General features: G+C 31.1%; 2 protein-coding genes across 9 annotated transcripts in view; both read left to right on the top strand.

Moving 5' to 3' along the window:
- MED15 (mediator complex subunit 15) overlaps nt 1–754 on the top strand; it is a 93,695-nt gene extending 92,941 nt beyond the window's left edge. For all 7 annotated transcript variants that reach the window (XM_087160330.1, XM_043041540.2, XM_043041541.3 and 4 more), the window contains one exon: nt 597–754. In XM_087160330.1, the coding sequence (XP_087016456.1) occupies nt 597–650 (54 nt within the window). In that variant the 3' untranslated portion in view covers nt 651–754. The remainder of the gene's footprint in view (nt 1–596) is intronic.
- Nucleotides 755–11,841: 11,087 nt separating this feature from the next.
- Nucleotides 11,842–13,828, top strand: part of LOC107457015 (C2 domain-containing protein aex-1) — a 46,637-nt gene continuing 44,650 nt past the window's right edge. For both annotated transcript variants that reach the window (XM_087160327.1, XM_016075040.4), the window contains exon 1: nt 11,842–12,118. Coding sequence is in view for 1 of the 2 variants with exons in the window: in XM_016075040.4 (XP_015930526.2) it covers nt 12,101–12,118 (18 nt within the window). In the remaining variant the exon portion in view is untranslated. The remainder of the gene's footprint in view (nt 12,119–13,828) is intronic.

Raw genomic sequence — 13,828 nt, 5'->3', positions numbered from 1 at the left:
TTATCAGAAATAAGGTATGCACATTAGGGATAACAAATAAATATTTAGTTTAGGAAAAGAAAAAGAGTCTATTTTTATACTAATTAAACAATGAGATTGAAAACATCACAACCTGTTTGCTTGCTACTGGAAACAGAGAGAAGTAGGCTATTTAAATTCGACTCCATTAAATCAGACAATTAAACTGGTTTTAAAGTTTTTCATCCAACCTCATCCCTCGTGATTCAACAGATTTGAATATCATTTTTTGTTCCTTCGTTTGAATGTTAATTTGATACCAATTGAGTGTTTACTTTTTTGACAAGGATTAGAAAAGATATGTTGCATATGAAAGAGATCCTGCATAACATACTATCCTTTTAAAGTAATGTTTTTGGAAGCATTGATAATTTTTTCCATTTTCTAAAATTCAAATTGCAAAATGAAATTTAAAAAAATGCACTAAGTTGTGTCCACACCTACTTTCACAATAAATTTTGCGAGCATGCGTTTCACCATTTTCTCGCTATTCTATACTAAGCACTTTTACTGTATGTAGAAATTAAAGAATTATTATTTATAAAAAATTATAAGTCTCTTTTTTTTTGCTTTTGTAGGAAATGAGTGTACGTCAAGCCTGTGCTTCTAAGCCTATTGGAGTTGAATCTTAACTCATATTTATTGAAAGAATATTACATATTTAATATTTTAAGTGTTGTGTTTGACAACTGTATATTAAAGTATTAGTGTATAAACAATAAAATATTTTATTCTATTTTGTTCTTTATGACTTATTCTCCTAAAATAATAATTTTTGTAGCATATTAATTAAATATTTTCACAACTATGTTTAAGATTACCGTAGCAGGACGTTTAACATCACTGTATCCTAGATCAATTTAAGATTCCATTATTGATTTTTTCTTTATTATTTTTTTTTTTTGGAAATTAAGTTTTAAAGCTAACCAAATTAGGCATAGTATTGTACAAAATTCGAAAATTTTTAACTTCAAATTATTATAAACATTACGAAATTCATTTCCAAAATGTAGAAAAATTTTAAGAAACATGCATGAAATAAAAATATTTTCAGAATACTGTAAAATATTCATAGTAGTTCAAAATTTATTTTAAAAAAATATGAATAGTAAAATACACTGGGGGTGCATTTTCAACGAAATATGTGGCGATTGAATTTTATAATTGTAACAATTGATTAATTTATATTTAGTCACCCTTTGGCCAGTGGCAACTGTTCATTTTGACCTATAAGACATAGGCAAAATATTTTTAGAAACATTTAAAATAAATGCTGTACTTACCTATACTTACAATATATTCCCATTTAAAAAAAAAACATATTATAACCTTAAAGCACTTGATTGACTCCTGAATGTTGTTGTTGCTTATCCTCTTAATCTGACATGCGTCAAAAAAGCTCCTAGTCGCCACTGACCGCAAGAAAAAAAATGATTTGATTTAAAATCCACCTTAGAAAGTCCAAGTCAAACCAGAGTATGTTCCGACGAAGTTGGTTGAACACAGCATTTTTGCAATGGGTGGAATGAGTGATGTATGTTGGAAGATTTTCTCCTGGTGGGGCCATCCTAGGCGTGAAGGCCATCCCTTTTTACCCAGCTAAAATCAGCAGGCATAGGAGGTAAGACAGACTTCGACCCTCGGACATTGTCGGGGGGGGGATATTCCAGTCTTTTTGACCATTATAAGCTGCTCATTTCCTCCTTCATATGGCTTTGTTGGCTCCCGAATGTATGTATCATAAGCTAAATGAAAAATCTTGTTCTTTTCACAATAGTGGCATCACTTTGCTAATGCGCCTGGCTGATTGTACAAGTGCCTAATATTTTTTATCTACTAGAAACATTTTAGGTTAATTGCAGTGAGCTTACATACTTTTTGGTAATTCGAAAATACACAATTCATTGCTCATTACGACTGATTTATTTCAGGCAGTTCACAATGAGCTTTTTTGCCATAATTTTTTTTTTTGTATCCAGCTTTGAACAGCCGACCCATTTTTGGGCTTACGACTGTTCCTGTACAATGAGTTGTGGTGGCTCAGAGGATAGAGCGTTCTCCTTCCAATGAGGTGAGCCAGGCTCGAAGCGATGGTTCGTTGATACAAATTCCGCACCCGGCTCGCACCGACCACAGTGCAAATAAAAAATATCCTCGGTGGTAGATGGATTATGGGTTAGAATCCCCTTGCCGTTAGGCTAACCATGGGAGATACTTGCGGTTTTCCTCTCCATGTAACTCAAATGTGGGTTAGTTCCATCAAAAAAGTCCTCCACAAAGGCAAATTTCTTCCAATACTTGATCCAGGAGTTCCCTTGTCTTCTGGATTAGGTTAAAATTAAAAGGCTACCTAGTTGAACGTTAGTAGTTGTAAACCCATTATTGGGTTGGCTGCTCAACGACGCCGACAGTTATTTATATATGATATATCAGTGTACAAAGCCTTGTAATTTTGAACTTAAACCAGAAGGCAAGGGAACTTATGGATCAAGCCTTGGGACAAAATATCCTTCACGGAGGACTTTTTCTTGGAAATAATCTGCATTACATTAAGAGGAAAACCTACCACGGTTAGCAAGGGATTGTAATCCATGATCCGTCTACCACTAAGAATAGTAATGAATTCACGCGACCCAGGCCATTAAGGCCTATACACAAAAACTGGATGTCTCGTCCAAATGACGTCAACCACGTACAGCACAGGAGATTCAGGCACTCGGGTCAAGGCCCCAAGTCACACAAGATTTCTAGCAACACGAAACGCGTCGGATGGCAAAGAAGGAAATTGTCGGAGTCTAAAGCGACGACGTCAGTCGACAGCAGCGAGCGTCCGTCACACCGTGGCCCATCGAGCGAACCTCTGGCCGGAAAGTTTTAACGAACCGTTAAAACTTTGTTAATAACAAACAGTTGCTTAAAAACGAGTACAATCTGGAAATAGTTGAAAAAGTGTTAACATCAATTATAAGATACCCAGAGGCTTACACCTCTAGCTGTATCTATACCTCTCTTTTTGGGTTTCCATACTGCTCAGCGACATGTTCAATACTTTTAATGAATTTTAGAATAGATACCGTTGAGGATATTTTATGTCAGCACTGTAGTCGCTGTGTTGTCCAATTATCTCTAGGTTTCGAACCTACGTCATCTCATTTAGAGGCGAATTCCGTATCCACTGAGCCACTACTGTTGACTTTTACCTTATTATGAATAACCTTATTAAAAAGTTAATTAGATTGACTCATTCTTATCACACGTCACGATTAGTCAAAAGACACATGCCTAATTAAGAAATGGGCTTATAAGAATAATTGTAATACTGAAGATTTTTCAGATATACTTAAGTCTCCTTTATGTTGAAAACAAATCTATATAGTAATAACTGTTAATTTAATTTTTGTATCAATTAATAATTCAAAAATTTATTTATCAATTGGATTTTTGTTTGTCTACTTTTGCTGTTACTTCTTTACTAAAATTGAAGTAGTAGTATAGTAAACGAAGAATTATAATTATTTTCGACAATTTTGAATGAAATGAGATATTTTAAGTTTACAACATTTTAACAATAAAAATAAAAATATCTAGTTCTAAGATTGAAAATGGTTTGATTTTTAAACTAAAGTGATGTCTAAAAAGGGGTCATTCGAAGAAGTTTTTTTATTGGCCATTTTGAACCCCATCTCAGCAAAATAAGAAAATTACAAATCCGTGGTGGCTCAGGGGATAGGGAGTCCGCCTTCCAATGAGGTGAACCGGGTTCAAATCCTGGCTATGACTTGTCGATATGAATTCCACACTCGGATCGCATCCCCCACTTTGCTGACGTATAATATCCTCAGTGGTAGACGGATCAAAAGTTAAAATCCCCATGCGTCAGGCTAACAGTGGGAGGTTTGCGTGGTTTTCCTCGACATGTAACGCTAATGCCCGGTTTATTCTATCAAAAAGTCTTCCACGATGGCAAATTTTCTCCCAATACTTGATCCAGGAGTTCCCTTGTCTTCTGGATTGGGTTCAATATTACAAGGCTACGGGGTTAAACATTAGTACTCGTAATCTGAAAAAATTGGATAGGCCAGTGGTCGGCAACCTGTGACTCGCGAGCCACAGGTGGCTCTTTTGATGTAAAGTTGTGGCTCTCCAGTTCCATACGAAAAAATTAATAAATTGTTACTAAAGCCCTTAAAAAAAAGAAAAAATATTTTTAAGTACCTAATTTCTCAAGAGCTTTCTATTCTTATAATCGTTAATTACAAACCGCTACCCTCAGGCCTGTCGTTAAGCCCGGTTAGAGGGGTGTCTCATTCCGACTCGATTCCGAGTATTCACCCGGAAAAGTGGCAAGTCTGTTGTCTGTTTGAGCATGCCGTTACCGACACCATGAAAAGGCACAAAAAAAGGATGATGCCTGCGACTCTGATCTTGTGAAACAGCAGACAAAACCCCGGAAATTTCTGTCAACTTGAAAAATCCAGGGTGCTTTAAAAGTATTTATCTAGAAGTGTCTTTTTCTCACATTTTCTCTTTGCTCTTTCTAAGAATAAAGACAATATCTTTGTCCATGTCGTTAAGAAAGGGAAGGAAAGGGCTCAATGCACATACAGCTGTGGTTTTCTCTATATGACTGTCCAGTTTCTTTTCACTCACCTCCCCAGTTACTACAATGACCTGTCTTTAACTGTCCAGTACCAGTTTACAAGTACTTAGTTACTCAAAGCATTTATTATAAATTAATATTATTATTGAATGCAAGTATAAATTTCTTATGAATATTTACTATTTGCAGTCTTATTGTTTAAATATTAAGGTAAAATTAAATTTCATTAAATATGTTGTTATTTTCTTATTAAATTAATTCCTCAATTATTGCTTCAAAATTTAGGTATAAGACTTTTTTCAAAAAAGAAAAAAAATATTTTTTTAAAAAATATATATGGGTAAAAATTAATTTTTATGAAGTAGATAAAAAATTTTTAATCTCTTTTCCACTGTAAAATGATTAAAAGAAAGAAAAAAGAGCAATTAAATTTTTTTTACGTTATTTATATTCATTAGTAGGAGCTTGAGATGGAAACAGATAAATCACATTTGAATTCTAAAGATAGGAATTCTTTTTCCTTTTTTTAAATAATTATTTACTAATCTTTTTAATTTTGTGTTTAGAATAGTAATTTATTTTTAAATTTAGTTTTTTTCAGTTGAGATTATTTTTCACAGATCTTATTTAATTTAAATTTCAAAAATCAAATTTTATATTTGTTCGTAGCAGTTGTTTTTATAATAAGTTCAAACTGCGATCCTTTATGAACAAAACTATACTAATGCTTATTTTATTAAAAATGTAATGTGTTCTAAAATAGAAAAGCTGCAGTTTTTTTTTAAATATTTTTTTTTCTTCATCTTTTTTGTTACTATGTTGATGTATTTCGTATGTATTTAATGTTTTTCATTTATATTTTAGATTTAAGCTAACAATTTTCCATTTGTTTAAGTTAATTATTAGTAAAAAGAAACTTAATATTTTTGTGATTATGTAAAAACTCAATTCACAGTTTTGTACTAAAAGGCACGATAATTAACAAAATTGTACTTTAACTACCTTAACTAGAAAAAAAAATTATTTTGCGATTTAAGGGTATTTTTTCTTTTTTTAATATTTTAAAAAAAGACTTAAACATTCTTCGGTAAAGCATTATTTACAAATCATCAAATTTTAAAAATATTTATTTATGATTTATCACGCTGCAATGTTTGAATACATAGTTAATTTTTTTTAAAAGTTTTATTTATTATTTATATAGTATTATTTTTATATAAAGAAATATTCGGATAAAAAATTTAGCATTTTACAAATTTAAGGCAAGAATGCGTGAAAAAATTTATCTGTGCTTCCAAAACTATAGTTCATCTCCCCACAGAAAAAAAATAACTATTTCTGTATCCCCATTCAAGATTTTAGTCACAGCTCTTATATTAATAACAATGTAAATTGTAAAATGAATAATAAAAATAAATAAAATTATTAAATGAAAATGAAAAATAAAATTTTAGTAATAAATAAGCATTAAAAATAATTATTCGCAAATCAAATTACTAAAATTAAATAATTACGCATATAATATTTGAAATACATCAGAAAGAATCCTACTTAGATTAAGAGTTTAAAAAAAATGCACGAGTCATAATTGATGTCTGATAATTTTTCAGTTTAATGTTTCAGTTTAATGAATAAATACTAATTTAATTTTCATCTACATTTTTTAAAGCCTTTGATGTGTATCACATGTTATTATCATGTAAAACATGATGTAATGAAAAGACCACCCTTAATATAAATTTTTATAAACCTTGTCAAAAATAAAGATAAAAATCTACTTCAGCGGATGTAGTAAATTAAAATTTAAAAGGGAAAAAACAAGCATATAAATTTAAAAAATATCTAATGCAATATATTGATATGATCTTTATAATAATAGTAATAATAACAGGCCTGTTTAATTGCCAGGTGAATGTTGAAGTTTTTAATTTATAAAGTTATTTAATTTGGTAAAAAATCGTTAATCGCCTTTTTACACTCGCCTTCCTCAACAGTGATTTGTTTGTTTTCGATTGTTAAAATTCTAACGTGTGACCTCTATCCGTTCGTTTTCGCGTTCACTTGAAACAAAATTTCTTTAAATGCATATTAAGAGCGGTCACTCCGAATTACCTGCATATTATTAAATTTAGCAATCAAATACATTAATGTTGTAATTTTGCGTATAAAAGATATTTAAAATAATAGAAGATCGTTACTTTCAGTGACTTTTATTAAATTAATTTTTTGAAAAAATGTTAAATTATTTGAGTTGGAAACCTCGAGGCTCTATAAATGTTTACAATAAATAGAAATAGAAATTACAATAAATAGAAAAAGTACGTGACCATCGTTTCTAGCACTTCATCATAAGTCGATTTAACGTTTGCCTTGACAAAAAAATGCAAAATTTATTTAAATGTTTAATAATTAAGTGCTTAAAAATTGTTTTTAACAATAACAAGAATAGACGGTACATATTTCTTAGAAAAGGAAAATTGTGAAAAAATTCTGATATAATATAAATGAATATTATTACGGAATTGCTATGAAAAATTAAAAAGAATTATATAAAATCTGTCTGATAAGATTGTGTTTCGTTGCACATTTAATTAAAAAAAATCGCGTTTTCTGTTGAAAATTTGACAAGAATTAGCAAGAAAATTTTCAATTTTCATCGAATTTTAATGACCCAAATATTCTTATCCCCCCCCCCCTCAAAAAGAAATAAGTTAAAAAAATCAAAAATTAAATAAAAACTAAATTTAAAAAAAAAATTATTAGCGTATTTTAAAAATAAAGAATAAATATTATTCTGTATACAAAACCGTTTTTTTTTAATTAAAAATCATATATACATAAAAAAATATAGTACTATTAAATCAAAAATTTTCAGTGGCTCTTTAAAACCGGGAAATTTTGTAAAATTGTAACTTTTGGCTCTTTCATTTCAAAAGGTTGCCGACCCCTGGGATAGGCTGTTCAACCGACGGTAATAACATAAAATCCCTTATGTCATGCATATGTTAAAAATTCTCAATATACTCTCCTTGTTTTTTGCTTTGACTTTTACTGTTGTAATCTAATTTTAGAAATAAATTTAAATAAATGATGTAACTTTGCATAAAACTAAAATTACGTTTATTATATGTATTTCTGACTCTCTAATCGCAAGTAAAAATGCATTTTGGTATTTTTTTAGTTATAAAAAACAGTCTAATAGTTAGAGTATCAGAGTTATATTTGTACCAAATTTAAAATAAGTAGCTAGAAATTTTTTCGTATCATTTATATTAAAATTTAACAATAATTGATTTTGTTTATTAAAGGAATTTCAATAGTGAATAATTGTTTCTCTTAGATTTAAATAAGTACAAATTTAATAGTTTGGAAGATTTTACCATTAATTAACTCAAAAAAAGTCACCGGCGTTTTATGCTGTATTTCTTAACCATAAATTATTATAATGCTAAGTATAATGTTTTTTACTTATTTTGTGCTAAATTAATACAAAATAATGGAAAGAATATGAAAATTATGTTTAGTAAAAATTCTATAACAAAGGGTTAATTTATCTTATACAATTTTGAGTAGAATATTCTTTAGAAATTAGTGTTTTGCAACGATAGTAAAAATCTTAATCTTTCTATTTTTCCCTACCCAAATTTAACTTTAATTACAAGCTTTTTTAATTGAAAAAAAAAAAACAGAAAAATAATGGAATTATGTCTTATGCAAACATTGCTCATACCATCCCGCTCCCTTGTATGTAACAATAAGCAAATCACAAGTCCCTCTCTCCTGCGAGGCTTTAGTAATATTTGAACAACCACAAATTAATTATTTAGCTTTCGCAAGCAAGCAGGAGTTTTGTCTTCGTAAATAGATAGTCCAGTAAAATTGGATTTTTTCGTTTAGAGTTTCGTTTCGCTTAGAGCCGTTTTTAGTTTAGAAGGAATAAGGGTTTTACGTAGAAAAATTTATTATTTGCACAACTAACTTTGTTATCTACACAAGTGAAGGGAATGAATTTAGAAAGGTTTTGGTGTATTATAATTACTTCCTTTCATGTGTGCATTGTTTTATATTTGGAACTATCTGAACATATAAGGTATGTTTCCCAATGTAAATTTTTGGGCTGAAAGAATTGAAATAAAACAGGAAATGATAAAATAAATATTTCGGAAGTTATAAGGATTTTGTGTACGAAAAGTACACTTTTGTGCTTGCACTTACATACGCATGTCACGTTGTTATGCAGACAAGTGAGGTATTGTTTCCTATGTATTTTTTTCTTGCTTAATCAAAACAAAGCCAAATAATCAAAAGGAGTAATAGTTGAAAATTTGTACTGTTTCTTAGAAAAAAAAATTTTTTTTAAATAACTGCAGGCACTGAACTTTCGTTCTTCGCCTTAGAAGATGCCGGAAGTGTTGCTTATTTATCGTTACCCAGTGGGCACCTGTGAACCAAAGTCACGGAGGCGAGCAACATTACCCACGCCACACTGCCACAAATACCCGTTCATAGGGTGGGCCACATTCACACATCAGACGACAATAGAGAGAGAAACATCCATGCCCAGAGCGGGATTCGAACCCGCAGTCAGGCACGCTAACCACTCGGCCATCTGGCCGGCGTTTTTTTTTTCTTTTTTTTTTTTAAATACAGTTTTTTGAATTGTATTTATTATGAATAAATTCCTTATTGCTTCGAAGCTATTAATCCTATTGACTTGAATTTCATCCCATTTTATTCAGCATGAAAAATTAGATAGGAAAATGTATCTTGCATGTTCAATTAGCAATGCAAAAATTTTACATAAATACATGTGAATATAAGTACTTTCTTATACTTAAATCACTTTTAACTTTCAAACAATTTATTTTATTGACTCTCATATAGCCTCATTCGATTTAACATTTAAAAAAATGCCTCATTTATCTGTTTGGAAGAAATTTAATTCTGCTCTTAAATCACTCTCATTTTCCTCAGAAAAGGGAGAAGCGTACAGAGAAGAGTAGGAGAGTGTTCAGGTATCATTTCTAATGACAAAAAGAAGTTTCGGGGAAGAACCTTCTTTTTTCTTTCTGGTATTAATTTTCCCGAAGGTACACTCTTTGTATTGCTACAATTATTGGACTATGATGTACTTCATCGAAACCGGAAGAAATTATGGTCGACACGAATTTTCACTTCAATGAGTTGTGCGTGACGAATTAACGCAGAACCAATGTCATTGCAATGTCATAACCAGAACGCAGAACCAATGTCATAACGCAGAACTCCATAACATTGAAATTTTTAATTTTACCAGATCAGGGGCTGATCCAGAAATTTTTCCTGGGGGGGGGGGGGTCATAGACTCAGATTCCCCCCCCCGCAATTTTTTTTATAAAAAAAAAATTTTTTTTGAAGGAAAAAAAATTTTGATTTTTAATGCTAGTCTTCTCATTTATTTTTTTCATAATGAACAATACATAAATAATTCAAGTATTCAAAATTTTTAAATAATAAATGTAATGCGTTTTTTAGAAACTTTGGCAAATACAATCTTTGGTTAGACCTGTTGAAGCGGGCTTAAAGCGCTCGGCGCGCTTCAACATTATTAATGTTTACAATGAAACTATCACGAATTTCGTTTTAATATTTTGGATTATGATTCTTGAAACAGTGAAGAACATAATTAGATGGAAAAAAATTGATTTTTCCGATCTACCTAGGTGTATAAGCCCCCTTAGATAGTTTTTAAAATATTTTGTTTCTTATTTTGTAAACTATTAAAAAAATTATTCTTTTTTTCAATATTGGGGGTCATGACCCCCCTGCTGGATCCGCCACTGTACCAGATTGACCAGTATAAGGAAGACTTTTTGATAAAATAAAACCGCATTTGCATTACATGGAGAGGGAAACCACTGACACCTCCCATAGTTAGACGGGTGGCAAGGGGATTTCTACCCCATGATCCGTCCACCACTGAAGATATTGTACTGTGGCATGTGCGAGCTGGGAGCAGAATTAGTTTAAAGCAGCCATCATGAGCCGCGATGGCTCAGGGGATAGAGTGTTCGCCTTCCAATGAGGTGAACCGGGGTTCGATCTAGGCGATGACTGGTCGATAGAATTCCGCATCAGGCTTGCACCGACCACAGTGCTGACGTGAAATATCCTCAGTTGTAGACGGATCATGGGTTAGAGTCCCCTTGCCGTCAGGCTAACCGTGGAAGGTTCTCGTGGTCTTCCTTTCCATGTAATGCAAATGAGGGTTAGTTCCATCAAAAAGTCCTCCACGAAGGCAAATTTCTCCCAATACTTGATATAGGAGTTTCCTTGTCTTCTAGATTGTGTTCAAAATTGCAAGGCTACGGAGTTGAACATCAGTAGTCGTAAACCCGAAAATTGGGTCGGCTGTTCAACGACGGTTATAAAAAAAAAGCAGCCATCATAGGGGTTCAAATATGGGTCACCTGATTGGGAGGCGAACTCTCTATCCCCTCAGCCACCGCAATTCATTGTAAATATTTGAAAAAAATATTCTTGATTGATTTGTTAATTTACGTCGCACTAGAGCTGCACAATGGGCTATTGGCGACGGTCTGGGAAACATCCCTGAGGATGATCCGAAGACATGGCATCACAATTTTGATCCTCTGCAGAGGGGATGGCACCTCCCTTTCGGTAGCCCGACGAACTGCACGCGAAGTCGAGCACTTTACGGTAGAACAGTTTAACGAGGACCAATACCGCACACCCTCGGTCCCTACGCAGACTGATCCAAAAAAAAACAAAAACAAAAAAATTCTACAAATCTAGTTATAAAACTATGAAAATGAAGAAAGTACCACTTTAAATAGCTTGATATCCTTCTGAGCATGGAAGTACTATAAAAAAAGACAATAAACATAATTTTTGCATGTAGTGTTTAAAAGAGTTGTATATATTCTTGCTCTTACTATTCTAAACATTACCCAATTAACAACTTAACCTTTTTCTATTACTTAACACTAACAAAAAAAAAACACTTTATTCTAGCGATTAAGTATTTTAAAAAGCAAAAACCTACATTTTCGAAAAGGAACAAAGCATTTAGCAAAGTCATATCCTGCCAGTTTCTATATTATTAAATATTGATATTTCAAAAAGCAACACAATTTTTCTGAATAGCCAATTTGTCCCCATAGGCGGGAATTCCAGTGTTTCGAGGTCACTATTAACGTGGATGGAATTGCGCAGAATGATGTAAACAAAAAAACTCCAGCAGCGTGAATAGTGAAAGCATCAACTGTCATGACGAAAACTCGAGTTAGTGCTACCACCGACTTTTTCCGTTTCGACTGAACTTCCTTTGCGTACTAAAAACATAAAGAAGTTCCGCGCGTGAAAATTGTATTTTGACGCCTACTTTTACCCGCATGGTGCTGTGAGTAAACACTTTTATGCCTTCTAGTCCTCGGCGAATTACTAAATTAACTTTTACCTGAACTAACAACTTACGCAGAAATGAACGTCACACGCACAGTAAGATTTATTTTTATCTCTTTGTTGTCATTTCAAATCAGTTATCGCAACCTTGCATTGTTAAAACATTAATTAATTACAAATGCATATCTATGCCTATCAAAAAATTCCACATGTTTAAACTTAAAAATAGTTTTAAAAAAATGTATTTTGATTATTAATTATGCAAACTTTTAACACACAAGTTAAATTTCTAAAGCTAAAATTGTATTAAACTTGATCTCAAGCGCAGGGTCAGATTTACTTTAATCTTTTGTTAGTTCAAATGTTTTTGTATGTTTGTATTGTTGAAATATTAAGTAGAAATTAATATAGCTATTTAAATATTTGAGATATTTAAACTGAAAAAGTTAAAAAGGATAAATTTTTTTATTATTTTTAATTTCTCAATTTTAAGACATTTAATAAGTGTAAAATAGTTTGAAATTGTGATATTTATTTTAAGAGAGGAATTAAATATTAAAATCAGTTCTTAAAGAAAGCAGTTGATTTAAAAGTTAAATTTTAATAGCAAGATATTTTTTCATAAATCTGAATTTGAAGTTCAAAATGGTAAAACGAAAAAATGTTAATAGAATTTGTTTTAAATAACTGAATAGTTTCTTTTGTTAACTGTCTTTTGAAAAAACACTCACACACAATTCCAGTGTTTTAGATTTAAATATAGATTTTCAATTGATTAAGGTTCAACTGCTATAATAAACACAATTGAAATGCTAAATGTAAACTAATTTTGCATCCATTATCTACCTTTCATTGATATGAAAATCGGCTTTTTTTTTTTTTACTAAATTTAGGCAAAAATAGATATTTTTAATTTTATAACGCATCATAGGCATGAATATAGGAATTTCAAATGAAAATTTACGAAATCGTATATTCCTTGTGCCCAAATTTCCCTTCATGCTAATAAAAATATGAAAGAAACTTTAATTCGAATATACGTTCAGTGATCTTTTTTTTGATGTGATAATTCATTTAAACAAAAAATAAGTTACCACATAATAGTTTATTATTAAGCAAGCAAAAAATATATAAGTTTTTATAACATAATATGAAAAATACATTGTCACATTAAAGAAAATATATTTGATTAGTATTATGTAGATTGAAATTAAATATAAATATGCAAATATACAACAACAAAAAGTCTACCCAACTACATTTTTGTAATTTAATCGGAATATATATATATATATATATATATATATATATATATATATATATATATATATATATATATATATATATATATATATATATATATATATATATATATATATAACACAAACCGCACAATCAAACCACATTGTTTACATAATCTTCATTATTTGTTTTCCCACTCCACATCGCAGACAGTAATGAATATAAGCGGAAATAGTTGTTTTGTGGTTTGGGGAAGTTCTGAGTAGTGTTTCATAATTTTGTGCGGAGATGCCGATGAACATCTAAAAACATAGGTGCGAGAAATTGCTCATCATTTTTACTCCCTTCTTCTCTGGCTGAACGTACGGGGGGAAAAAACAAAATCGCAAATAATTATTTAGTTTAGTTTAGATTAGATGTTTATTTGCGCAGCACTACAGCTGCACAATGGGCTGTGGGCGACTGTCTGGGGAACATCCCTGAGGATGATCCGAAGCCATGCTATCACAATTTCGATTCTCTGCGGAGGGGAAAGCTCCCCTTTTGATAGCCCAATGACCTACG

The sequence above is a fragment of the Parasteatoda tepidariorum genome, chromosome 1 (genome assembly GCF_982258835.1).
Source record: "Parasteatoda tepidariorum strain Cologne lab strain chromosome 1, Ptep-v5.0, whole genome shotgun sequence".
Lineage (NCBI taxonomy): Eukaryota > Metazoa > Arthropoda > Arachnida > Araneae > Theridiidae > Parasteatoda > Parasteatoda tepidariorum.
The sequence above is the reverse complement of the archived record's forward strand: the minus strand, read 5'-3'. Positions and strand labels throughout refer to the sequence as shown.